At 53.5% G+C, this 26,634-nt stretch overlaps 8 protein-coding genes and 1 non-coding gene across 9 annotated transcripts; 6 read left to right on the top strand and 3 right to left on the bottom strand.

Annotated features, from left to right (window-relative positions):
* Positions 1 to 1,921: 1,921 nt before the first annotated feature.
* On the top strand, positions 1,922 to 3,116 carry AYL99_11618 (hypothetical protein; the record flags this gene model as incomplete). Its single annotated transcript, XM_018843124.1, has 3 exons — positions 1,922 to 2,345; positions 2,443 to 2,486; positions 2,589 to 3,116. The coding sequence occupies 3 exons, from the start codon at positions 1,922 to 1,924 to the stop codon at positions 3,114 to 3,116; spliced, it is 996 nt and encodes a 331-aa protein (XP_018687451.1).
* A 1,656-nt stretch (positions 3,117 to 4,772) lies between these two features.
* Positions 4,773 to 5,168, bottom strand: AYL99_11619 (hypothetical protein; the record flags this gene model as incomplete). Its single annotated transcript, XM_018843125.1, has 1 exon — positions 4,773 to 5,168. The coding sequence occupies one exon, from the start codon at positions 5,166 to 5,168 to the stop codon at positions 4,773 to 4,775; it is 396 nt and encodes a 131-aa protein (XP_018687452.1).
* Positions 5,169 to 5,448: 280 nt separating this feature from the next.
* AYL99_11620 (hypothetical protein) lies at positions 5,449 to 6,255 on the top strand (the record flags this gene model as incomplete). The annotated part of the gene is made up of 2 exons (XM_018843126.1): positions 5,449 to 5,682; positions 5,935 to 6,255. The coding sequence occupies 2 exons, from the start codon at positions 5,449 to 5,451 to the stop codon at positions 6,253 to 6,255; spliced, it is 555 nt and encodes a 184-aa protein (XP_018687453.1).
* Positions 6,256 to 10,516: 4,261 nt separating this feature from the next.
* Positions 10,517 to 10,599, top strand: AYL99_11621. The gene has a single exon. It is a non-coding gene; the product is annotated as a tRNA-Trp (tRNA).
* A 3,731-nt stretch (positions 10,600 to 14,330) lies between these two features.
* AYL99_11622 (hypothetical protein) lies at positions 14,331 to 14,552 on the top strand (the record flags this gene model as incomplete). Its single annotated transcript, XM_018843127.1, has 2 exons — positions 14,331 to 14,396; positions 14,454 to 14,552. 2 exons carry the CDS (start codon positions 14,331 to 14,333, stop codon positions 14,550 to 14,552), a joined length of 165 nt encoding a protein of 54 aa, XP_018687454.1.
* Positions 14,553 to 17,593: 3,041 nt separating this feature from the next.
* On the bottom strand, positions 17,594 to 17,926 carry AYL99_11623 (hypothetical protein; the record flags this gene model as incomplete). The annotated part of the gene is made up of 1 exon (XM_018843128.1): positions 17,594 to 17,926. One exon carries the CDS (start codon positions 17,924 to 17,926, stop codon positions 17,594 to 17,596), a length of 333 nt encoding a protein of 110 aa, XP_018687455.1.
* A 4,071-nt stretch (positions 17,927 to 21,997) lies between these two features.
* Positions 21,998 to 22,506, top strand: AYL99_11624 (hypothetical protein; the record flags this gene model as incomplete). The annotated part of the gene is made up of 2 exons (XM_018843129.1): positions 21,998 to 22,155; positions 22,203 to 22,506. The coding sequence occupies 2 exons, from the start codon at positions 21,998 to 22,000 to the stop codon at positions 22,504 to 22,506; spliced, it is 462 nt and encodes a 153-aa protein (XP_018687456.1).
* A 649-nt stretch (positions 22,507 to 23,155) lies between these two features.
* AYL99_11625 (hypothetical protein) lies at positions 23,156 to 23,668 on the top strand (the record flags this gene model as incomplete). Its single annotated transcript, XM_018843130.1, has 2 exons — positions 23,156 to 23,411; positions 23,487 to 23,668. 2 exons carry the CDS (start codon positions 23,156 to 23,158, stop codon positions 23,666 to 23,668), a joined length of 438 nt encoding a protein of 145 aa, XP_018687457.1.
* Positions 23,669 to 23,734: 66 nt separating this feature from the next.
* AYL99_11626 (hypothetical protein) lies at positions 23,735 to 24,900 on the bottom strand (the record flags this gene model as incomplete). Its single annotated transcript, XM_018843131.1, has 2 exons — positions 23,735 to 23,883; positions 24,777 to 24,900. 2 exons carry the CDS (start codon positions 24,898 to 24,900, stop codon positions 23,735 to 23,737), a joined length of 273 nt encoding a protein of 90 aa, XP_018687458.1.
* Between the last annotated feature and the right edge of the window lie 1,734 nt (positions 24,901 to 26,634).

The raw sequence follows: 26,634 nt of genomic DNA on the forward strand, positions 1-26,634 counted from the left end.
CTTGCTTCCTGCGTGAGTCCGAGTTTAGACTTGCTCTGTTCCTCTTTATCTCTTCTCATCCATCGCCCTTGCTTGCTCGTTTGCTCATTTGGTCGTATGCTGCCTGCAGGAATGCCGAGCCAGAGTCGGATTCCGTCCTTTCTCTCTCTCCCCGCCGCAAATCTCTCTGTCTTTCGTCTGGGATTAGCCCTTCTGGAACCCTGGACGAGCGAGTCACCGACCGAGCCAGCCAGCCAGCCAGCCAGCCAGCAATGGACACGACGACAAGAACAAAAACACGAACAAGAACAAGATATGGACAAGGATAAAGATAAGAACCAGGACGTGAACAAGCACAAGGACGACAGGGTCGGTCGTCCCAGGATCCATTCCAGTCTCACACGGTGCATTCGCAACACATTCCATGGACTCCCTTTGCCCTCGTTTGCTGACAGACTGTCAGAGCAGATCTCCTCCGTTACGTTCTGAAGTGTCGTCGGCGCTCCGATGTTCTGCCGCCGATCACGTGTTCGTCCAACGTCGTTCCATCGACGCATTTCACGACTTTTCCCCAGCGCTGTGCCGTGTGGGCTGCTTATACTGCCAGGACCTTCCTGAGTCGTATACTACCGCACGCCACAAGAGTGCGTCTCGTTCGGGCAAGGAACGGGCTTTTGGACACGCCAAGACCGCCAAATGAGCCAGAAAAGTCGACTTTTGCTGCGTATTCCTCCGAGCCACCAGTCCACCGAGATATTACAGCGCGATTTCGTACTTAAGCCAGCAATATAACGGTGGCCTTGACGTCGGGACAGTCGGAAATGTCGAAAGGGACGGCTTCTGAGCTCAAAATTTACCGAAAAGGCTCTCGTTTTGTGCTGATCCGACACACCCCGAGCTCGACCCCCATCCAAAATCACAACCAATACTGCCTACGACTTCTTGACTTGGGGATAGGTAGAGAAGGAGAAGACGATCTTCAGTGTATATATCAGACGGAAGAAGACACAAAATTACGCGGACAGTATCGCTTTCAGCGCCAGGACAAATCGGCCGCCAAAAAAAAACGTTTTTCGCATCCTGACTATTGCCCGTGCTGATATAAAGAACTCAACCGTACCGAGCTCCTTGGCCACGCTGAGAGCAATCTCCTGAGTATATTTACGAAGCGCCCAGCTCACATACCGATGCTCCAGAGCCGTCGACACTGGCAAATCCGGCCACGGCGCGACGACGCGATTGTCCACCAACCACGCCTCGGACGCGAAAATCGAGTATATCACTGAGCTCTCCCATTCTGTCGCTCCGTCGGACAACTATCAGAATACGAATCGGACGCGAATTGACGAAGTTGATATTTTCGCCACCTCGCCGGCGTGGGGGCCAAAACCTATCCACCGAATTTTGACTCCGGAATAGCGCCATCACGACCGGCGTGTCGCAAAACGCACAGGGCCATACGAAATACTGCGCTCCGGGGCGTGGTGCGGGTGTGGGAGCGAGATTTGTCGCCCGGGTGGTCCCCCCTTCCACCGGGGTATATTTCGGCCAATTGGCACGTGGTGACGGTCTAAGATGCCCTGACATGACGGGCGTGACTCAAAGTACACGGAACTATGCGCTAAATAGCTCTCCGGGATGTGGTGCGGGCGTGGGAGTGTGTTTTGTCGTCCCGAGGCCCCCCCCGGCGGGCACCCGGACGGGTTTCGCCCCCTTACCGTGGGAGGACGTGTGCAGAACGCTGGGAACGAGGATGGGGAGCTATAGGACAGGCTGGGGGGACATGCAGGAAGTGCCTAGATGGCCGGTAGACTTTGAAAACAAGGGGGAGAGGGGGTGGGTCGAGGAGGTTTCTCTCCCGCCTCGTGTATCCGAGCCCTGAACGGCTCAGGGAGCTCGAACATGGGCAAGGACGAGAGGAGGGATGTCACCTGGGACTGCCATGGCAGACGGAGCGTGCAGTTGGTCAAGGGTGCCTCCCAACGTCGTTGTCGATATCGACGCTGAAGAGGATGCCGACGGGGACGACGCTCGCAGTTGTGAAGTCCACCAGCCGGGATGGCAAGACGTATTCAATATCACCGCACAGTCCGCCACGCTGCAACTGGACGCTGGCACGATCTCAGGCAGACACGACTCCCTCCGAACCAGATATCGCACAGGCTCTTCTCACCGATCAAACAGCCGTGAACAGTCTCAATGGCTTGGTTGCGGATCACTCATGATTACTCGAGATCGCGACGCTTATTGGCATTACCGGCTCGATCGGAATGCAGATGCCCGGAAGGTGTGGGAAGAAAGTATGCCCAAGATTGCTCATGAGCACCAAGATCTTGAGAAGTCTATCGCCGAATCGGAGGACGAGCGTAAGCGCACGAAACGGACTCCATGCTCCAACAAGAATCGATGGACCATGTCCAATTATTGCGCAACTCACGAATCTCTCTGACTCAGAACCTTGAGACGATGAAGAGTTCTTCGATGCGATCGACGAAGGTAAGGTTGAGGTGAGGTTATCGAGCCGCCTGGCCTCTTCTTCGTCCTCCGCCTGTTCACGTCCCGTCATTATTGTATGAAGAAAAAGAACCTTTTGTCGACGAAAGGACCAGAGCACATGGAAATCGAGCCCGCTTATGCCGGAGACGAAGGGGGAGTTCGCGAGCGACGGAAACTGGATGCTGACAATTGTCCAAAGATTTCACCTCGGTCGTATTCTCAAGTCTGTGAGAGGCAAAGACATGACCACGATGGCTCTGTCGGTTTCTTCCAATGGATCAACCTATCTGCTCCAGCGTGTCGCTGAAGACATGGAATATGCCGGTCTCCTTGAGCCGGAGCAAACCCGCTGTGGATGGGTGGGTGGATGGGCGTCATCACGCCAGAGCATGCTATGCGGCATTCCGGTGAACTGCGATCGAAAGAGCACGACCCACTGCACGGTGTGCCTGGGAGAGCGTGTTTCAGGTCTGTCGCTGGCTGGATTGAGTCGTCTCGTCTGCCTCTCCGAATCCCGTCCAGCGAACGTGGAACTCGGTTCGGCCGTGCCCGCGACGTTCTCGCAACACTTCTTGCACTTCCCACTCTTCCTCACCTTCGATATTGACAGGTTCGGACACGCTCGCGCCAGGACGCAGTGACGGTATGCCTGGAACGGTGAGACGGGGAACCTGTGGTGTAGCCTCCCGCATTCGGCCAGCTCGCTCGGGACGGCGACGATGCTCTGCATGGCGAACGAATCAAAGTCACGGAAGTGCAGGACCACCTCTTGACCGTCGGCTACTGGGGTTCCAGTCGTCGGGGGCTTCTTATGTGAGAAGATGCAGCCCATGTCCGACCATGGGGACTGATTGCTGTCGCAGACGGAGTTGCTCTGTGCTGAGCCGCGCTGTTGAAGAGAAAGGAAAAGACGAAGGACTTGAGATGCTGTGGGGGGAGCTCCCCAAAAACGACCATCGAGCTGGAAGTTGACGGTGTCAAGCTCAAGGCTGACCGGGGCGTGCTCAACCCGTCCATGTCGTCAACCAGACTTGATGCATGCATTGCCTCAAAAGAACTCTTTGGGTATCCGCAGGGAGGCGAGGCCAGACGGTTCGTCCAGTGGCCTTGGATGACAGGCGTCGTTGTCTTCTGTGATCGTGTCGCTGACTTGAGCAGATTCCGGGTTCAGTTCCCAGCGCCAGGAGCACTCGAGCTTGTATTCGGAGTGTTGAATGTGGCCTTGAATGTGGCCCGCGACAACACGGCTGCTGATACTCGAGGAAGTGGCATGGTAGCACCCTGGGGTACTACAGCGTCAGTCGAGATCTTGCTCTCCGCGTCCGACAAGCTGATATTTGTATCTGCAAAACAGACTGAGTTGCCTGTCCCCAGCGCTGGTTTACCTCTCCTGGCTACGTCGGTCACGCCACGCACGGCATTCCTGCTGAAGACCTGTGAAACAGGGATAGCGACATGGCTGGATGTTTCGACCGCTCTTTGTCATATCAATAGTGTCTCTTGCAATGAGTACCTCCGTCCCCAGTCGCCACGATAGCTCAACTCCACCTGTGCGCTTGCGGAGCCCATCAACGTAGCTGGAAAAGGATGAAGATTCCGACAGTGAATACCACCATGCCGAGCTGAGAAGAAAGTTGTCAGTCAGCCTGCGTGAATAGAAGGTTGCTGAATGCAGGACTCCTGCAGAAATGAAGGAATGCAGCTAGTGGTGCAGGCAGGAATGAAAGCCTGTTCCAAGGATGCGGGTTACTCCGGCAATGTAAGATTGCTGCATCAATGCAAGATTGCAGGACTTCAGGAATGCAGAAATGCAAGACTGCTGAAAGGCAAGATTGCGGGAAGATTGCTGGAGCGCAGGATTGCCCCGGGAATGCAAGACTGCTCCAAGAATGTGGGATTGTTGGAGGAATGCAAGGATACAAGACTGTTTATCACGAATGCAAAACCGCAGAATTGTTGCAGGAATGCATGACCGATGCACGGATGTAGGAATGTTGCCAGCGTTTCATTTCTGAATTCGGAGTGCAAGATTGTCTCAGGAATGCAGGATTGCACCAGAAATGCTTCCGGAATGCAGGAATGCAAGACGCCTTCAGAAATGAAACGAGGAATGCTGGACTGCTTCAGGAATGCGCCATGGGCGTATGAGTGTAGGACTGCTCCAGCAATGCCAGACTGTTGCCAGGAATGGCAAAGGACCACTCGTTCGTGTCATAAATCCTGAGGAATCTGCTCTGACGATTTGCCTGTGTACTGAACGTGGCTGATCCATTGACGCCGAATCCCAATTTGAAGTTTCACCAGCACGCGTCCAACATGACCGAGATTTCGGAACGAATCTGGCACGACCGACAATGCTCCTCGAGTCTCTTGGGGAAACACAAGTTCCAGCACCGGAATGTGAAGATCGTCATAGCGACTTGCTTGAATATCCAGACGTTCACAAGGAGTTGACGGTGACCGACGCTCTCGGCGTCCGCGGATGATTGGCAGAGCGATATTGGTTGTACAGTCCCAAGAGCTCGAGCATCAAGGAGGATCAGCTCCGTGCCGATCCACGCAATCGTGGCCACGACCGACGAGAAACAGGCCACGTACACGATGATGGCGACGAGCACGAGAGTCGCGGGCCACTCGATGTGGTCGGACTCGGCGAGGCCCTTGTTGATCTCGTTGGACGCCAGGTCCGTCATCTTGGCCTCTTCGCACGTCTGGCGCTCATCCCCTCCCCGGATTGCAAATGCTTGTACAGGTCAGGCTTATACAGCGCGTCTTTCTCGCCATTGAGCGTCTGTCCGCCGACAAAGCCAAATTCGTCCGCCGACAAGAGCACAGAACACCCGATCCCGAGCCACTTGACTCGCTTTTCGGCATTACCAAACCATGTTGCGCCCACTCAAGGGTTGAGCAATGCTGAACAAGTCTTGATTCTGCAAGGGATCCTTCCCAAATCCATTGACCACCTGATACAGCATGGCAGCCGAGACGTGCACGACGCTCACGCAAGGCAACGAAGCCAAGAAACATAGAAGAGTGGCTTTCAGCCAACTGAGGACACTGCCTGGCTGCGTGATCAGTCCTGGTTTCACGACGGCGACTTCCATGTCGCCTGGCCAGGATTTGATTCTCGGCCTCGCCATATCGAGGAAAAGAGTGCGATGCGCCTGGGGTCAGATCGACGAAACGTCTCAGAGCTGTGTTGGCCATGTAGGCAACGACGAGGACCGAGACTCCGAGTTTTGCATGAGACTCCCTCAATGCAGGTCGTGACCTGGTTTGACCGCCTCTCTGTGCTCCGCGACATCGTACCCCCCAACACCCGCGCCCGGCTGGCGTCTGCAAGCTCGTCGGTCTACTCGGCTGCCTGTGCACGGGCAATGTGTTTTCAATGGAGTGTGTTCGGTGCATGCGTCCAAGCCAATGTGCTTTTGGGGCTGCAAATTCTGACGAGGTATTCAGTTTGCGCGATTCTTCTGCCTCTCGAAAATCTTCTCCGTCCATAAAGTCCTCTTGCTTTTGTCGTCGGACGCGACAGGGCCATCCTTCAGCCCGATGCCCGCGTTGTTGACCAGCCCGTCGAGCCGGCCACCCATCGCGACCACTTCCGCCATGTACGCCCGACACGTGACCCGGCCGCCCACGTCAACGCTGCCCCTCTTGATCAGCGGACGAAGCTCGTCCGGCGGAGTCCTTCTTGTCTGGAATGCGTCGAACCTGGGAGGTCATGCGAAGAAAGTCACCGTCAATGCTCTGACACTTGTCCTGTCTCAACGCTGTTGATAACCGACCACGACGACAAGTCCCCCGTTCGCGTCTCTTTCTGTCGGCCATGAGAGCGCGCACGCCCCCGAGCCGCGTCACAAAGAACAAGTGCTTCCCGTCGCCAGCACACCAAGACGCCCGTCTCGTCCGTGTGCCGACAATGGGGTTCCTACTCGCGATTGCAGGAATGGAGCCAGGAAGTGCAAGATTGCTCCAGGGATGTTGCCAGGAATGCGGGACCGCAGGAATGCAACACTGTTGCTGGAATGCAAGATTTGCTCCTGCTCCAGGAATGCAGGAATGCAGCCAGGGATGGAGCAATGCTCCAAGAATGCAGAACTGTTGCAGGAGAGCCGGAATGCAGCCAAGGATGCAGGAATGCAGCCAGGGATACAGCCAGAAATGCAGGAAGGAATGCAAGACTGTTCCCGAAATGCAAGCCTATTTATCAACGGCCGGCTAGCCCGCAGCTGGAATGTCAAAGGGCGCAGCACAGACCTCATCACCCTCGACATCGAAACAGCCTGTGGAACACTTGATATCCACACGGTATGTGCTCAGTTCGGTGAAAGGAAAGGATGGAAAGGTGTTTTTTGGAGGTGGCTCGAGCTGGCCGAAAGCCTATAGGTTCGGGGACGGCCACCAGTACGCTCACGCTCAGGCGGAGGAGGAGACGGTCAGCTCAGCTCAGCTCAGGTCGTGTCGGCGTATGTGTAAAAGACGAGGCGAGGCATGGCAGGCAGTGGATGGATGAGAAGAAAAATGGAGGGAGAGAGAAAGAAAGAAAAGGGATGGGCCGTGCATCGAGGGGAGGGGGATGGCATGAGCTCATCATATTCATATTTTGAATGATTGCTTGATTGTTGATGTGAATGATGCGGTTGATGGATACTACGTTCCATTCCTCCCCTTGACATCCTGACACCCTGACAACCCAGGAGATGTATGTGGTGTGTGTGGTGGCGGTGGAATGTTGGAATGTGAGAATGAAGAACGGCAAGAACGCAGACATGCAGGAATGTATGACTGTTACCAGGAATGCAGTAATAAAGGAATGGAGCAAGGAATGCAGAAATGCTCTTGGAATGCAGCATTTTCCAGCGAAGCGCTGGAAATGAGATGGTTTTACCGGCAAACGTGAACGGAGAGAGAGTCACGCTTGTGATAATGATAGACTACGCACTTTGGGCATTTTGGGTGATTTGAGGTGATTTTGGTGAACCTTCGGGGAACTTTCGGAGAACTTTCGGGGGATTCTTCGGCTCTCAATTCCTGCGTCCGCGCACTGACAATCACCCTCCCCATGCCGCCGCCCATCAACTGGACTTCCAGCAACTTCACCTCAACACTACCAACCTGTTCGTGAAACGGCCTCAATCCCATCTTTCTGTGATGTTGAAATTATCCGTTAATAGCCTCTCTGACAGGTTTTGGAACCGTGGGAACTGTGGAACTGTAGAACTGTGGAACTGTGGGACTGTGAAACTGTGAAACTGACGGATTACAGGACTCTGGAATCACCTCTGGTCAGTCGAATACCTTCTCGAGTGCTCCGATCAATCTCTCCTAGCTCTCTCTCGGCTTATGAAGGCCAACTGGAGTCGGACAAGAAAAGGTGGAATCGTGGCACCACACTGGACCCTGGTCAGACTCGCAATCGAAGTCCGCGTGGGAAGGCCCAGTGGGCAGTTGTTCGTCGCGGTCAGTCGAGCACAGGTCTGTGTGATTACCATCATACCTATACACTTTGTGGGGGGCGACGCTGACGTGCCTGATGCCCAGCAGACAACTCCAGGATTGGCTCAAGGACAAAATGGAAGATCACCCCCAGGGCCAGCTCTAAGGTGCAGGACCGCCTCAGTATTTTTGTTTTTTTTTTGGAACTCGTCGCCGTTGCCGCGGCTACCGACTCAGCATTTCCTGACAACTTTATCACCACCATAACAACAACTATTTATTAAACAGTCTCAATCTGTTCATTTGACGACATCCGATGCGTTTGTGGTAACTCTCCCTGAAATTTCCCCGGTGTGCTGAGTTATGAAACCGCGAAACTAACTGATTTACAGGTCCCCTTGAAGCCCGTATCACCACTCCGAACCCTTCTCCCCCCCCTCTCCTCTCTCCTCGAAGTAATCCTCGGCCCTTGAAGGCTTTGCTGGCGTTGGATAGAAAAGCTGGAACTGTGGCATCGCAGGAGTTGGACTCGCAGTCAAGGTCGGCCGTCAAGATCCAGTGGGCAGCCAATCGTCGTGGTCAGTCGAGCGTGGGCCTAGGTGACTGCCAGCAAAACGTGCTTGTTTGGCTACAATACCAATACACTTTGTGAGCAGCGATGGTGGTGACGTTCCTGGTGCCCAGCAGGCAATCCCCCGGACCGTCCTTAGGACCATTGGCAGGACGATCTCCATGATCACCTACAGGGTCACTTCCAGGGCGACGTCCAGGACCACGTGTATTGCGACCTCCAGGACGTCCCTCGGGCCATTGAAGACTCTACTCGCTTCGTTTGCTCCATGAGGAGTCCCAACGGGCTCACGCCTCACAGTCTATGCTTAGAGGAACGCAGGAGTATTGCTGGAATGCACGACGGCTTTGAATTCCTGAAAGATTCCTCTGGGAATGCAAGATTACTCCAATTCCAGGAATGCGAGACTGTTGTCGGGAACGCGGGAATGCTCCACCACAGGAATACTCCAGGAATACAGGGTTGTTTCAGGGATGCGAGAATGTCCTAAGAATGTGGTCCTGCCAAAAGAATGCGAGGGCACGTGGAGGTCGAATTGTGGGCACAGCGAGGACAAATTTGACCGTGGTCCTCTCAGCCGCTTGCGTGAGCGTTCTCCAGGTTGATCACGCAGCCTGGCTGCTCTACCACGCTGCTTATGAGGCACATTTCGCCGCTCTTTTGCGAGGAAGGAAATAGCAAGACCGGGCCAGCAGTATCCAAATATAACCATGGGCATGCCTATCCCTTGGGAGTGCGGCATGTTCCGGTGACCACTTGAGAATAATCACCAGTACTTCCATTAGGCTCAAGCACCCCAGTTTCAGCACGCTGTCGGTATTTCCATCAAGGATGCCTTCAGTTATGACGAGACTCAAAGCCTAAGAGAAGGATACTTCTCGGGAGCGAGGAGCATAGTTCTTCCGTCCGTACTTGACAAGCCTAAAGCGGCTTAGGGTGGTCTAAATGGCCCCTTCAGGCCAGCCAAGCTCCCACGAGAAAAGCTCACTTCCCGGGTGCGCGAAGTTTACTTCTCTCAAGGTTGCACGCAAAGGATACTTATTGCCACGTGGAATCTATCTATCGCTCAGTACTACCTGTCTTTAATAAGGCATCCTTGACACAATCGAAGAGTGTGGCAGCCTAATCCGCTTGTATAGACGCAGTTACGACCCTATATATCTTCATATCAAATCCATACTGGTGAGTATTTTCATAATTAACAAGTGTTTGAAGCAAATCTAACTTGTTGCTAGCACCACTCCCTCCCACACCCCCCTTCAGTCACCCTATCCGGTACCCATAGCACGAGGGAAGTCCCTATAAGGAATCATTCAGCACGAAGAACTCTCATCGCAGCTCAAGGAACACCGACTAGATCTTTGTTTGAGATGGTTGATATGCCCGTGCCGGAACCTCTCTCTCTCCCAGTGTTTGAACAAAGGAACATAAGCGCACCGGCTCTGCCACCTGAAAGGATATTGACCTCAGATCCCGAGCTGGAACCCGGCATGGAGGCAACACCGAAGCGAACAAATAGCAAGTGGAGGGATATCGACCAATTTATTCGTGGTCCAGATCCTGTGGACAACAAGTTTGTCTGTCAGTATGAGCATTGCAACAAGAGATACTTCGGGAGAGCCTACCTCAAGGCACATATCCGGGAACATCTTAATGATCTTCCGTTCCCGTGTGACGGATGTAAGAGAAGATTCGCCCGAGCTTGTGATCTTAGAATCCATGCCAAAATGCACACCGAGATAAAACCTCGTTGTGTTTGTGGAAAATTCTACAGCACTGACCGCTTATTGGCCGCCCACCAACAGAGACGAATATGTCTTGCGTCTCAAATTGTCTTCCAGGTGAGGGAAACCGATAGACCCAGGAATCACCTACCGGAGATGGAAGAACGCTACCCCGAGCTGACACCGGCAGAGCTCGGCGGGTATCCAGAGCACGGCGGGTTTCCAGCGTACGGCGGGATTCCAGGGCCCGGCGAGATTCCAGGGCCCGGCGAGATTCCAGAGCCCGGCGAGGTCCCAGAGCACGGCGGGTTTCCAGAGCCATGGGTTCCAGAGCCATGGGTTCCAGATCCATGGGTTCCAGATCCATGGGTTCCAGATCCATGGGTTCCAGAGCCATGGGTTCCAGATCCATGGGTTCCAGAGCCATGGGTTCCAGAGCCATGGGTTCCAGATCCATGGGTTCCAGAGCCATGGGTTCCAGAGCCATGGTATAGTGATGGATCGCAGATGCCATTTGACCTCCCGACCTCCGACTATGGTTTCCAAAGCCAACACAATAAGGGAATCGGCACTGCAAACGGGCGCGACCGTCAGCTATCCGCCGTTTGAGCAACAACGACAACAACAAACTTCTTCCGCAGAAGGGATTGCGCGTGTATTTACATTTGTGTGTCATGTCGTGCTTTGCGATGGTGCTTGTCATGTCATTCTTTCTAGGTGCATTTTCATCCATTCATTCCTTTGGATGATAAGTTTTGGGAACGAGCATCGGCGCCTCAAAGGGTGCCATCCATGCTCAGTGGGATGAACGAAAGGAAGGGGAAGGGAGGGGAGGGAAGGGAAGGACTTTCATTTTCTACTGCTTTGGCTCGTCGCGACGTCATGCCTCCCTCGGTCTGCCCCGTTGGTGGGGCCGTCAGCTATATGGTCAGCCGCCGCCGTGCTCAAGCCTTGAAGGGAGGAAACATATCCTTCTACCCCACCGTACACCTGTTTGGACTCAAGCGAAGAGCTTCCTTTGTCTGGAGGTGCATCCGGTGCTCAAACCAAGGGAGACGGCCCGCACCATCGCGAACAACACACTTTGTTGCAACCCCGTTTGAGTCCTTTGTCACGATTGTGTCACTCGAGCCTTGTCGGAGATTCAGGTGACTGCAAGGCGCAAGTCTGAAGTCTGGACAAGGTGATTGTTACTTGCAGGCTTTGTCTTTGTTGTCCACCGCCAGATAATCTGCCTTCTCTGTGAATGAGGAACAAAGGATTAGAGGTGGAGCGGAGGTGGGGGCAACAACAACAAGGCGGTAGAGGGGCCATGGTAATGCAGCTCTCATTGCTCATCGTCTCATCCTATATAAATCCATCGATTGTCTGGGTGGTTTTCTGTACATTCCACATCATCACACAATCAAATTCCCCAACAGCACACAATGTCTATTTTCTCGAAACCCAAGTCAGTCCTCGCCGAAGATGCCAGTGTCGGCATTGCTCTAGGCGTCGTCATTCTCGCGGTGGTGGCTACAATCCTGATAAGGCGTTGTCGTCGCAAGCTAAAGAAGCGTGCAGTCAACCATCGACAGCACAACGAACATTGGCCAACGGGTCCTGACAGTATGCACCAGTCAGCTCGGGTGAATTTGCTCGATGATCGGATGGCAACAGAGAGAGAAGAGGTCGGTCCGTGGGGAGGAAGAGGTGAGATGGAGCCACGGTCGATCGAGCCCGCTCGACTGCGTAACAACCACGATGAATCGAGCTACTGGGCCTGAATGTGAGGTGATATATTGTTGTGGTCTCGGTCGGATCAAGGTGATTTCATATGTCATTCAAGCAGAAGGATGTCGGTGAAGGGCGTCGGAGTGAGTTGGTAGGAGCACGGGCAACACTGTTGTAAGAATGTGGTAATGTAGGAATACTTCAACTTCAGGAATGCTGAATTGCTGTAGGAATGTTATCAGAATACCGCACCGCAATAATACAAGACTTTTCTCAGAATGTCGGATTGTTCCAGAAATATGCCACACGGTTCAGTTACAGGTGACGACTCCGTCAATCTGAACTACTATATTTATATGATAAGTAAAAAAAAGGGCGGGTCGACTGCTCAACATGGGAATCGAACATCCATCTCAAAAAAATCAATCAACCAGCAAAAAAGTTTGGTGGATCCTATATTACCTTTCCCACTCGAACCCGGGTACTCGTGGGTGTTGCGGCTCCTGTCCTCACCCCGGCGGTGAGCGTTCTCGAGCAATCTTACAACAGCCACTTTTCCCCTGACGGTTCTATGACCTACTGGCTGGGATTTTCGTGATCCCAGTCTTCGGTTTTTTGGTCGTTGGCGAGACCAATATACTGCGTGAGCAGCGAAGCCAACGTCCTTGGAAAGGCCCCTCCCACCAAACCCTTGGTATATCCCGTGACGTTCGAAGTTTGCAGTTTTGGTTTTGGTCTCTTTTCCGCTGTCTTTTGTCACTTCTTTCGATTTGGGATATGTTGCAAGGATTTTCGGGTCTTAAAAATATATGTGAACTATTTTTTGACCGAGTAGTGAACTGTGAACAGTGGGTGGAGACGGGTGAGGCAGAAAAAAACATATGGGGATGGAGAGTGAATGGCATGTACATGTTCATTTGCATTGACGGAGCATCATTCCTATCATTTGTCACTCTTCCCTGAAGGTCTCATAACTTCTCCGGTGGCTCCCGCCGAGATGGACCTCCAGCTATTTCTCAGCAATGTCAAAAGGCAGACACGACACCGTGGTTGCTATCAACCTCACTGGCTCCGTCTTCGAGGCGTTGTACCACCGACGCATGGTGCAAGACCGCAGGACCCCAAGGACACGGAAATGCAGGATTGTTGCAGGGATGCAGGACTTCAGGAATGCATGACAGTTACAGGAGTGTTACCAGGGGTGCAAGATTGTTCCAGACCGAAACACTGTTGCCAGGAATGCGGGACTGTTGTTGGAATGCTCCAGGACTGCTACAAGAATGCAGGAATGCAAGATTGCTGCAGGAATACAGGAATGAATCAATGGAACAATCCAAGTCCGCTTCAGGAATGCAGGGCCGTTACCAGGATGCAGAACAAGTCCGAGTTACAGTCAAGGTTGACTCATGAAGAGAATGAAACTTCGCGGACGATGGCCCACGTCGTCTATCAAAGTCAATGTCTTTGATTCTACGGGGAACAAAACAACCTGGGCACTTTGGATTCCGACGTCGATATCTGCATCACCACTGAGTGAAAGGAGAGGGAGCGGGCATTGCAATATCGTAGATCTCCTGGCGAAACATGGAATGGCAAGAGTGGTATGTATGTGTCTCTTCCCCTACGGTGCCCATTGTGAAAATTTGGGACCCTGAATGACATGTTACTTGCGACATCGACGTCAACAACCAGCTGGGTTTGGAGAACACACACACTGGTCCGAACGTATGTCAGCATTGGCCATGATCATCAGGTGTTGGGCAAAGCGGAGGGTGCTGAACGATGTTTGGTATGTTGTCTGTTTCCTCATTTGCGAGTTTGGTGCTTGCAGGCACCCTTAGCTCGCATACGTCACGTGGATAGGTCTGACCTTGAATTTTCTGCAAACAAGATGCAACCGAGAGAGATGGCCACCCTCCCAGCCGGATTTAGCTCGGGGGTTGGGAACCCTCCATAATTCCGCAGGCTGTGCAGCTCCCATGAAAAAGTGAAAGCAACATCTCTCATCATCCTCGTCTCTCAATTCCTCATCTTGTCAAAATCCTCATTCGGTCACAATCGTCGTTTCTTGGTCCGAGTTCTTTGTCCTCTCCTTTGGGATCCCCTCGAACTTGACGTTCCTTTCCCTCTTCTCCCTCCGCATCCACGTCCTGCGCATCACCTTATTTACCAGTCCCTTCTTCCTCTGACAGCCCGCATCAGCACCGATCTCTACCCTCTCACCTACTCTGGCGGCGGTCAGTCGTACGCTCTCACAGCGGCTCACTTGGCTGGTGACCTGTCTGCCAGATCCGCACATTACCCGCAGGGAGGGCACCCAGAAACAACTACGGTAGTGCTCCGTCTCAGCGTTCGCACCCTTCTCTCATCACAACACCACGCGTCCTCTTCGCCCACCTCTCAGCGCCATGGCAAGCCAATATCCGGGTGGTTATGGCAATGGCCTTCAACTCAGTGACATACCGCATGGTAATGTACGTGGAATCGAGGGCCCCTGCGCCATGAAGCCAGCTCAACTGACCCTTGTCCAGATTTATCGACCCACTGAACAACATTCAGACGACGAAGCAGCGCATTCCTTACTGCACCAGACTGCCGCATATCTGTCGCAGTACGAAGATCCCCATTGACGCTGGGACAAGAGTCGATCCACACCCAGGAATACAAGATTCCTTCGGGAATGCAGGATGCGGGAACACATGATTGCTCCAATTGCAGGAATGGTGCCAGGAATGCAAGACTGCTGTAGGGATACAAGATTGATCCAGGGATGGAGGAATACACCACTGTACCAGGAATGTAAATATGAGGGAATGCTACCAGGAATGCAGCCAGGGATGCAAGAATGCTCCAAGAACGCAGGGCCGTTGCTGGAATGCATTGCTCCAGGAATGGAGGGCTTCTTTGCATTCCCACAACATTCCTCCGGGAATGTAGGGGTGTTCCAATTCCAGGAATGCTGTACTGCTTGAGCAATGCGGTGGGACTGTTGCCATGAATGCAAGATCGCCGCAGGAATGCAGGATTGTTCCAAAAATGCAGCTAAACTGCGGGAATGCAAAATTCCACGTTGTACGAATGCCGCTATGAATGCAGGGCTGGTATCTGGAGTGCTCCAGTAATGCAAGACTGTTACAAGATTGTAGCAAGAATGTGAGATTGTTCCAGAAATGCAAGGCCCAAGGGTCTATGACCAGGACAACATCGTCTGCTTCGAGCCATGGCTGAACGAACACCCGTGCACTACCCACAACCCCCTCACTGAGAGATTCAAGCTGATCTTCGGAGACTGCGACGAAGCACCGCTGAGGGTCTACCTATTCATCAACGACCGGCTCGCCCTGCGCACCTGGAACTCAACGTGCGCAGCGCAGCCCAGACCTCACCACCCCCGACACCGAAACAGCCTGTGAAACACCTAACACCCACACGGTACATGGCCAGCCTGGTGAAAGAAAGGGACGGAAAGATCTCCGAGGCCGTTGGAGTGGCCGAGACCATGGACGCGGGCACGGGCACGGGCACGGAATGCAAGATTGCTGCAATCTTACAGAACTGTTGTTGGAATGCAAGATTGTTACCAGGAATGCAGAACCGCAGGAGTGCCAAATTACCCCAAGGATGCAGGACTGCTCAAGGACTGCTGCAAGAGTGCAAAACTTCTTCCGTGTTCTGCTGCAAATGGCTGCACCGCAGTGGTATGCAAAGAGAAAAGACCGATCTTTCCGTCGTGTACATTAGGTCTCTTTCCGCGTTCTATTCTCATTTTTTTGCATCATCGTCGGTAGCATCATGCGCCGCCTTGGGCACAATACTAGCTTCCGGACTGTAGTCATCAGTCGCAGAAGACTTCTTCGGCTCACTCGTCACTCCTGATTTCTGGACCTCGGTGATGTTTTCGCGCTCGGGCGACATCGTGGAAGAATGAGACGGGTCGTCACTCACGTGCACCTTTCCTTCCGATGCAGCGGGAATGCATTGCTCCGGGAATGCAATATTGTTACAGGGATGGAGGAATGTAACAATGCAGATCCGCTTCAGGAATGGAGGACTATTACAGGAATGCTGCAAGAGTGCAAGACTGGAGGACTGCTGGAATTTACAGGAATTCACGATTGCAGGAATGCAGGTATACAAGGCTGGTGCGGGGATGTTACCAGGAGTGGAGGAATGAAAGAATGCAGGCGGGATTGCATGAATGTTCTCGGGATGTTGCTATGAATGCAGAATTGCGGGAATTTAGGACTGTTATTTGGAATGCAACACATATACCAGAAATGCTGGATTGCTACAGGAATGTTACAAGAATGTGACAATACAAGACTGTTGTTGGAATGCATCACTCAAGGAATGCACAACTGTCTTGCATCCGTGCAAGACTGCGCCGAGCCCAGGAATGCCACAAGGAATGCAGGACTGTCGCCCGATTGCGAGAATGTAGGATGGCAAATTGCTCTAATTCCATGAATGCAAGAATGCAAGGTTGCTCCAGGAATGCAGAAAGGCGGGAATGTAAGATTGTTCCAGACTGCAAGACTCTTATCAGGAATGCAGGACCGCAACACTGTTGCCAGGAATGCAAGACCGTTGCAAGGACCGTTATCAGGATTGTCGAAGAAATGCAAGAATGAAGGAATGCAGCCAGGGATACAAGAATGCAATACTGTTCCAGGAATGCAAACCAATTTATCAACGACCGGCTAGCACGGAGCAGCTGGAATGTCAAAGCGCGCAGCACAGACCTGATCACACTCAACTCATCACACTCGATATCGGAACAGGGTGTGGAATACCCACCACCCACACGGTATATGGTTAGTTTGGTGAAAGGAAGGGATGGAAAAGTGCTTCTTGGAGGCGGCTGGAGGTGGTCGAGGAAGGTACGGGCGTGGGCACGGGCATGGGTACGCTCACGCTCACGATCAGGTCCGGTCGGCGTGCCTGTAATGGCGAGGCGAGGCACGGCAGGCAGTGGATTGTTGATGTGATTATTGTGATGGATGGGTACAACATTCCACTCCTTCCCTGGCATCCTGACACCCTGACACCCCTGTGTATGTGCATATTTGTATGTGGTGTGTGTGTTGGCGGTGGAATGCAGGAATGCAAGAACGAAGGAATGCAGAAATGCGGGAATGCGAGACTGTTATCATTAATGCAGGAATGAAGGGATGCAGGCAGGGATGCAAGAATGCAGGATTGTTTCAGGCAGGCATGTCTGCTTCGGGAATGCAGGACTGTTGGAGGATTGCAAGAAAGTTGCACGGACGGGGCCAGGCGTGCAAGACTGCCCTAGGAGTGCAGGAATGCAGCCAGGGTTGCGGGATTGCGGGAATGCAGCCATGCAAGAATGAAGGAATGGTGTAGGGATGGAAGAATGCGAACCTGTTGCAGGAATGCTGCAAGACTGCGGGTATGAGGGAATGCTGCCGGTCCATGAAACACAGAGCCCAACGGGTGGCAGCAGACTGGCCGAAAGGGCGGGAGTGAGACGTCTCTCACACTCTCCGAGACCTCTGGTGCGCATCTCCCGCTCAAACACAAAATGCATGTCGGAGACGTACATGGCAATCGCAATGCTGACGCCGAGGGAGATGGAGGGGAAAATCAGGCCGATCTCGCCGCCATTCATGCCGTCGCCGCGGGTGGCCGTGCTCGGGGTTCCCGTAGCCTACACGAAAGGGAAGACTTCGGGGAACGAGGAGACGGTACTGTACATCAAGACCGTGTAGAGACTGGTGACGAGGGCGGCATCGTCGAGGGTGGTAATCTGGCCCAGTCGCCACAGGTTGCCAATCACGCCTTCGCTGACGGTCAATTTCTCTGGGTCGATCTCGGACTGGGACTCGAGACTGTCGTTCGCAGTCAATTTCCGCAGGGGAGCGGCGCGACGGAGCAGGATGTTGGAGGACGAAGTCTCGGGCAGCAGAAATAAGAGAGAGAAGTAGACGGGAGTGGTCTTTGACGCAACACCAACGATTGCGATAGCGCCAATTGCCCTCATCACTCAGGAATGCATAACGATCACGTCTGCCACGCGGAAACATGCCTGCTGGGCACAGTCTTCAGTGTCTGCCATTCTGACTCAAGCATGCGAGATGTGACCTCAGTCTGTCGACCTGAGTTCCAGCCCCTCACCGTCTCGGCGTCGAGCACATGTCGATCATGAGCCAAGACCCGCTTCTATAGCGACTTTGTCACATGTCGATGACATAGAGTACTTTGTCAACTTTTGGGGAAGGGCTGGGGACACGATCCGACACGACACACGGCGTCAAGACCGCGCCTCACCAACGACAAGATATTGATGAAAGGGCAGGACAACCCCAAGCGCAAAAGGACCATCATCCGACAGTACTCCATGACCGTCCAGATGTTCATGTATAGCATTGATGAATACATGGCCCGAGAACGAGCAGCTCCCTCTCGCGCGGCGCCGTAAGCACATCGTTGTATTGGGTGTCGGCTGGCATCTTCTTCGATCTGGACAGCAAAGTACAGGTCTTCGGGACAGCGATTGATCGGCAGTTTCTTTCATATCAAACCCGAGACGCGGGTCATTTGCGTTCACATCAGCAAGGGCAGGCGAGAGCCTGTCAAGATTTTGAAAGATTGGTGCAAGTACGGATTGAGAGACGTGCGTACAGAACGCCGGGCAGGCTGTGACGTTGTGCGAGGGCGTGTTAATGCGTCGAATTGTAAGTTTTCCCTTTGTTTTTCCGGTATCTCACAAGCGGATGCGTCTGTAAAACAGACTGGCCTCAGTGCCAGATGCGTCGTGGATTGTGTAGTCTTGAACAAAGTACCGAAGTGAGGCCAAGGGACGGTGAAACCATGATATCGTGGCCGAACTCAAGCCTTAGTCAGCATTTTCTTCTCAAGAGCGTCAAGGCTTTGCTTTCGTTTCCTCAATCAACCAGATCCAGTCAAAGACGGACGATAGTTACAAATGTCCTACCGGGCAAACCCACGCTCTATGCTCCTGCATCAGCGTTTTGAGTCGCTGGTCGCATTATGCTTCCTGCGCAACGGTAAATACCGAGTTGCGTGCTCGATCCATGACGGCGCCACCCACGAGGACAATTTCGCCTTCGTCCAGTACAACAAGGCCATCAAGGAGCCACAGGATCTCCCACCGAGCCAGGACCTGTCAATGGCAAGTGAGGAATGTCAAGCTCTCAATGATGCTTCGAAACATGCATCTTAGGCATCTTTCCCTCCAACAAAATGGGGACCAAGAACAAGACGAATTGGTGTTTTGGCCGGAGGACCCTGGGCTGCTCGGGGCGAAGGGCACAGACTACAAGTCAGTCACCTCGCCTGAGTCCAATTCTTTCTCCAGAACCTTTGCATCATCTGCGGTAATAGAAGCATTCACCTCTCCCGAATTGCCGTGGCGCCATAGGTACCTTCGGACATTGTCAAGAACGGAAGGATTTTTGGGAAGGCAACAGCACTTGCCCGATATGCCCCATCGTATCGTCTTGGGACCCATGTCGTCAATTTCGGATTTGCACGGTGCCAGGTGTTGTGCAGTATGGATAGTGTCAACAAACCCTTTGCGAGTAAGATCCGTGTGAGTGAGGGCGGAGGATTGTAGATGCGCAAGGCCAGAACTGCTTTGTTAAGGAGGGATCTGCGATGAAGAGCACTTCTTCCAGTGAGATCGAAAAGAAGACGATGGTACAATTGTAGCTGGCAGTCAGTTATCACGCTTTGAGCTTGAATTGAAGGAAATTGTAGTACGAAGGACTATATGAAAAGGTTGTTGCGTCAACAGCGTGGATGATATGGTGGTGCGGTCACCTGCTTACCTAATCGTAACACCAGTCAAGGCTTGAGATCACACCAGAGATGCAGTTTGTCGACGTCGCTAACTCAAGTTGCGTCGCGTCATCGGCCTTCGAAGCTGTCCTTAAATCATCCTTCGAAGATTACGTCCGACTCCCCCCAGAGATCTCTCGCAACTGCGTCGCGGAAGGGCTTGCGTCCGCGGATGTCGGTCTGGGTGAGCCCGCACGCAAGAAACAAGAAAGGCTTTTGGAGCAAAACTGCCGTATTCTCGAAAAACCCAGGGCAACCAAAGCTCAGGAGAGAAATAGAAGAGAGAAAGATGCAATTACGCAACCCACCTCTTCTCACGACCACCACAAGCCTTGGTGGTCCACCAAGAGACAGACGCCTCGACGGCTGATCCAGCCTCTCTGGCGCGACGTGGCCTCTGTCCCAGCAGCTACGACGGGGCTCGGCGGGAGTGAGCGAGAAAGAACTGCAAGGATACAAGAATTCCATTGTTTATTCGCCACAATTGCTCTATGAAAGATCTAGCACGATCATACGGCGATGGATACATGAATGGAGTTTCGGAATGCTCTGGCTGAGTCAGGGGCATGTCTCTTATTCTGACCGCCAGTTCCATGGACAAAAATCCCCATAGCCAACCTCGCATCCGTGACGAATGCTTCCACAAATGCTTTGCTCGACCCGCAGTCGACCGGCGTGGACCGGTTTGACCGAATTGTCGACAAAGTTTACCTCGCTGACTTATATGCTCGTTGCCACGAAAGCTCTCGCCCACTGAACGGAGCACAGTAGCTAGCGAGGCACTCGCGTCATCTTGCGAGCGGCTGGGGGCGGCCAGTGTCCGGTCTGGGGAGGCAGATCCTCCACTGAGACGTTACTCGTGTCGGGCTTTGGCAGTCACTATCCGGCCATCTTGAAGCAATAGTGATGGGGCTCGCAAACTCACGAACAGCGGGCCGACAAGCTTGCTAAACAGTAAGCCGAGAATAGTGCCCGTGGGATCCACGTCCCTGTGTACAATATCGACTCACTCGCCAACGGCAAACACCGATACCAAGTCCAAGTATTGCATGGGAAGGGCAGACCGGAGGAGTGGCGCGAGACAGGGTAAGAAATGAGAAGAGGTGAAAAATGTTTTGAAGGTGGGAGAGTCAAAGGTGAAAATATGTAGGAGTGGAATTGTGAGCGGTAAAAAATATTTAGGTATGGAAGAGTGAAGATGCACCTAACCGGAGAAATGTTTAGGGGTGGAATAGGTAGAGGTATGCCTAATCCGAAAAATGTTTAGGGGTGGAATGGTTAACCGTATGCCTAAACGAAAACTTCGCCCCATCGCCCACCTTCATCAAACTAGCACATCTCCCAAGAGAAAGTCTGGCTTTTCCCAAATTACCTGCCACTGACCCAAGCCGCAGAGCGTCACCTGGGAGAGCAACCGGTGTATGTCTTTCATAAGGCAATTCACCTATTTCTACGACCGCGAGATCGCTCAGATTCGCACTACATGCACAAGAAGTGGTTTTACCAAGATCTTGGACACGGTGTCCCGGAACCGCTCCAGAAGCGAGTGTTTGCTGCGGCGGAGGCGCTGTTTGATCTGCGTGATGAGCAGAGGACAGTCTACCACTAGGTCTGACACTGTCCAACAAGCTTCCGCTATGCTGAAGCCGTGCAAAGTTGCGGCTGCCGATTGGTGTCTCCGAGTTTCGCAACGAGGAATACGTCTGGTCTGCTGATTTCAGGGCCTTGCGCTTCTCTCCTTGAACGCCGACACTGAAGCGGAATGGCGTGTAGACAGGACGAAAAGGCCAGAAGGGCTCATATCATCACGCAAATCAACAACAGCATCAGCGGCGAAGGAGTTCCAGAGCCTCTTTGGGGATCACTTCGCACTCGAAGGGCACGAATCCATCAATTCCCCATGGGAGCCGTGTCGCAGCGCAAAGACCTGGACCACCGGGTGGCTCACTGGAACGGGGTCAACGAGCAGCGCGGCGCGCACCGTATCATCTCGCTCTGGTGGTTGTTCAGTGACGCTCTCCAATTTGCCTCCATCTCGTCTCCCAAGCCTTCTACACCGGCACTCGAGATGCCAAATCATCTCTTGAGACCCGCTGAGTACGGAAGCGGAGGAAGAGGAAAATCCTTCTGATCCGCCGTGAGGATTTTGTCGCTGTTTCTTCTTTTCTGCACTAATTTAGTACGCGATGGGGGCTGTGCGAGGTCAGAGGCATGCCAAACGCAGCGTATGTCGTGGCTTCGTCCTACAGCAATGCCGCGTGCCGCCGCCGACGTCCATGGCGACATCAGCTACGGCAACGTGCCTCTTGCGTCAAGCGAGTCCGACGGCAAGTCATTCTTCGGAGCGCTGAATGCTTCTAAGGACATTAGGGGCCAAATCCCGACCGAGGACCTCCGACCGCAGCATCGGTCTCTGGTGACCACGATGGAAGCCAAGTCGAGCTTTGCATCAGCAGGAGTTTGCTTGGTCGTTTTCCTCACAACTTCTACCGTGAACCCAACGCCATCATCCCGGCAGTAACGGCTGCGAACGTTGATCTGACCAATTCAGACGGTCTCAAACTTGCCCGAGAGATCGACCCGCTCCGCGGCCTCGCTTTCGCGCCGTTGGATTGCGATGGTGCACGTCCACCTTGTGTGCTTGCAGAACTTCCGGCCCGATGCAAAGCTGTGCTCGCTCAAATACATACGCCAGCGTCCGTCGGTGTCAACGTCGGTGAAATCGGCAAAGTCCTTCTTGCGAAAGTCATCGCTGAATGAATTTGCTACCTCCTGTCATCGAACCGTCATCTAGCACCGGGATGGCAAAAACCAGCTAACCCAGCATAGTTGATCTGAAAGTTAATCTTGTCGGTCGATGTGGCGGGTTTGCAATATCCTTCAAGGCATTCGGGGCAGTATGTGTGCTTGCACGAGGTCTGGATGGGAATGTCGGCTTCGCAGAAGCAGATTCCACGCAGGCTGCGTCTCCCCAATTCCACGCCGGCGGTCTACCGCAGGGACATACGGAGGTGCTGGCGCACGCTGATGGCAGGGACAGGGACAGGGGCACCATGGCGATGGTCTGAGAGTGTAAGCTTTGAAGAGGACGCCATTGGATCAGATGCTCATCGACCACCTAGAGCAAGGGCTGCAAGCTATCAAGTCGGGGAATGACAGAGCATAATAGTGTCTTCCAGCTAAGACGCGATCGAACAGAGTGCTTTGCCTCGACTTTTCCCTGGTACACCAACATTCCCCTGGGCGTGTACATCATCGCGGTGCTCTCGACAGCCGTCAACCGGTGGCAATTGCTCGCCACGGCGTCGAAGTTTCTGGTCGTGTTGTCGAGTTACGGCGTCTTCTTGGGGCCCCCCTCGTCCTCTGGAAAACGGGGGTCTCACTCACTCAATCACTCGCTCACTCCTTGATGCCGGCCCTGACGACGATCGAGATCCGCCGACGAGTTTGGTTCTGGGATGAGGGTTATCTGGTGTTGCCGTTGGCGTGGAGTAAAGCACTTCCTGGGGCGGGGGAGAAGGGTGATGGAGATGGCAAAGGTCAATTGTTGGGTTTCCCCGTCAGGGAGTCCGCAGGTATCTGCACGGCGTTAGCTGCTGATGTTGCCTGGTTTGTGGTCGCCGCCTTCGACTTGGCTTCGTGGCCCAGAGGGTTCCGCCTGCGCGGTGAGCGACTGATCGAGCACGCGGCATAAACGGAGCCCCCCCCCGTGGTGAATATTGACGTCTTCCTCTTTGAAGTCGACCAAGTACTCCGGCTCGTACGGGCTGTCGGTGTGCTGCGTCAACCATGGCGTGAGGAGTCTATGACCGTCGACGACAACGAGTCTGCGTCTGGAAGCAGCTCTCAGGGCAAGAGAAGCGACGTGCCGACGTGGACTGGCGTCGTGACCAACAGATGCGTCAAGCAGCAGGGTTCTTGAGGCGATCCGTGCCGTCGCAGGTGTCAGCAACGAGTTGGCTGTGTTTCCTTGGGTGATCGTGTCCTCTTAGCGAGTCCAGTCGAGGACTATGCCCGGCACTCTTCGTTCTTCGAGGTCATCTTCCTCGCCGTTAATGAGCAGGAAGTCGAATTCTTCGATCTCTTTCGAGTCCTTGTCCATGGCCTGGCTCGTCATCCTCGCCCCAGACACGCCGACTGTCCCTCAGAAACCGCCATCGTTGGTCTTTTGCTTGCACGTCCCTCTGCACCCGTGCTGGTGAGGTCGTCCATTTCATCCCGGTATCGTTCCAATGCAGGGCTGTACGATGCCTGTACGTCTTGCTCCAAGGGTTTCCTCAGCCCCAATTCACTTTTCTCCTGCTGTTGGCATGCCGCATACTGGAATGCGGCCTTTCTGAATCCGCGACGACCGCGTTATTGACAAAGCAATTACTGCACGGCCACCAACGGCGTGGACGAGCCACAAACGGCACTGCAAATCCTCACAGTGTCACGACCGCACCGAGGGCGACGCCACCTCAGATCACTCTAGCGCGAGCTCAGTTGCATTCCGTCCTCCTCCCGCTGAATAGACTCCCCGAAGGGTAAGAGAGGGTCAGATTTAGGGGGGCAAGGAAAAAAAAAAAGAAAAGACAAGAAGGTTACCTGAGATGCAGCGTGAACTTCTGCAAGCTCACTTCTCAGCCAAGTGTCAGCTCCCGTCCTTGTGTGTGTGTCTGTGTGTGTCAACAGAGCAGATCCTTCACAGATGACGAGGCCTCATTCGTTCGCGACTCTAATCTTAACATTGACACGGTCCGTCTCTTGTTCTTGGTCTGTCCGTTCGATGCGTGGTGAAAAGTAAAGCCACGGCGGAACACAACAAGGTGCAACATCGGCGGCCAATTCTAGAATCATCCTCCTTGCGGAGACTGGATTTGATTTGGCATGCATCTTCGGCCGTCCCTCGAGCCACCCCCTGGGCAACACCAGCTCAACTAGATGCGGCCGGGCCGAATGGTGAGGCGGTGAGCGCCGGTGCTTGGCCGTGCTCCTTGCAAACGCGGAGTATGCGATCACCGCAGCGCCTCATGCCTCCACGGAAAGACGCCATTTGATGGCTTCTTTCATCCGCACGATCGCTGGGGACACGGTGAGGGCCTTGGCCGACAGCGCGTTGGTCAGGCGGACCTTGGCCGTGTTCTTGTCCTTGGGCCGTGGCAGGCCGTCCATGTCGTGGCCCTCGGGTGTAAGAGCAGAGAAGCACGCATACCACCCAAAATGATGCAATTCGTCCCTGAGCCGGGAACATCGGTCAAGCCCAACAACTTGACGTATGTCTCTCCGGGGTTCAAGTCAATAACTGCTTCCTCCTCGTGTTTTTGGCCTCTTCTGGATGAACGTCGAGTTGCGTTCCCTGACCTGCTTTCTCACACGTTGGGGCCTGTATCGAAAGAAGGGCGATTCTAAGGCTGCGAGTTCGGGACTTTTATAGCTCTTTGAGCGCTCACCGTCAGTTCGCCTCGAGGGCTTCAAGCCAGGAATTGGTGCGAACAATTTCCCCATGCTGGTGACCAAGTTTACAAGTCTGGCCTCTATTGGGACCCTCCTCCGACTATCGAGCACATCGGGTTCTGACCGTATTCAGCGGCGATGGGAGGTACATTCCATTCGCGAGTACGGCTTCTGCGAATCTGCGAGAAAAGAACGATGACCTCAACCATGTGTGCTTGAGGGTACCATTGCAGGTTCCTTGAATGGCCTCTGGAGTACGGAACGCACTACAGGACACATTGAAGACATTGCTGCCTGGTGGAATTTCTCCGTCATCTGCAAGTCGACTGGGGCCGCGTGAGTGCCGAAGGCATTTGATGACCTCCACAATGCTGCCTCTGTCTAGTATGCCGTCGACATACTCTGATATAAGAAGCATGAGATTCATGGTATTGGTGCCAGCCTCATTGTCCAGGAACAACCGGGAAGCGGCACTCAAACAGGGCAATATCAACTCACAGACCTCTTGACGGAGGCTTGATAAGCGCCATCGGACACGTCATCCACGTCGATCAGTTGATTCCCGAGTTGTCGCTAATCTCTGGTCGTCTCTCTTTTTTTCGACCCACTCTCCTTGCCACCGGCTGGAGTGGATGGGAAATGGTCATTTGGTGCCTTCGACTGCTTCTCTCCATTTGGCACCTGTACGTACTCTCACGGGAACAAACACTTGTTGGCGTTGCCAAATCAGCATGCAGATGCGGCTGAGAGTAAGACGCTGGGCGGATCTTCCCCCGATAGTCGTGGCGGAACATATACGCCATAATCTCGCTACAGACTGCGAATGAAGGCGACAGCAGTCGAGGCAACCTCTCCCACATGATGGATATCAGGGATGCTGACTGGACCCTGATAGGCAACAACGAGGTGTACGAAAGCATATGTCTCGCCAACAACGTCTAGCTACCATCATAAAATCGCCGGTCATGCTCTGAGCAAAAGCTGCCCCGTTGATCGATGATTCCACGATCTCCCTCTTCGTTCTTCGGCCATTCGACACTTTTCTGCTTCGCCAACCAATTTGGCAAGAAACCGAAATGCCCGCGCGTACATGGCCGGGCACATAGAGGACTTTCAGGACTGTAAAGGGCCTTAAGGTATCGTGGTAACGGTGTTGAAAAAAAGAACCGAAGGAACAGACAAGCTCTGGGAATGGGCGTTCGATTGTCTGGACGCGTTGACTCTAATGGCCGGATTTCAGACCGGAAGAAAATCCTTGCCGATTCCACTGATGAAAATGGAACGCGACATTGGCGACTCTTGCTTCGTTCAAGTGGAACTGCCAAATCACCCCAGTCCTTGCGGCCAGCTACTCAAGACCGGTAGCTCAAATGAGACTGTCCTCAAGGCGCGTTCATCGACGGGGGGGAGCAGTCATTCTCTTACTTCGGGGCATCGGCTTGACAAAATGTC

The sequence above is a fragment of the Fonsecaea erecta genome (genome assembly GCF_001651985.1).
Source record: "Fonsecaea erecta strain CBS 125763 chromosome Unknown Scaff15, whole genome shotgun sequence".
NCBI classification, from domain to species: domain Eukaryota; kingdom Fungi; phylum Ascomycota; class Eurotiomycetes; order Chaetothyriales; family Herpotrichiellaceae; genus Fonsecaea; species Fonsecaea erecta.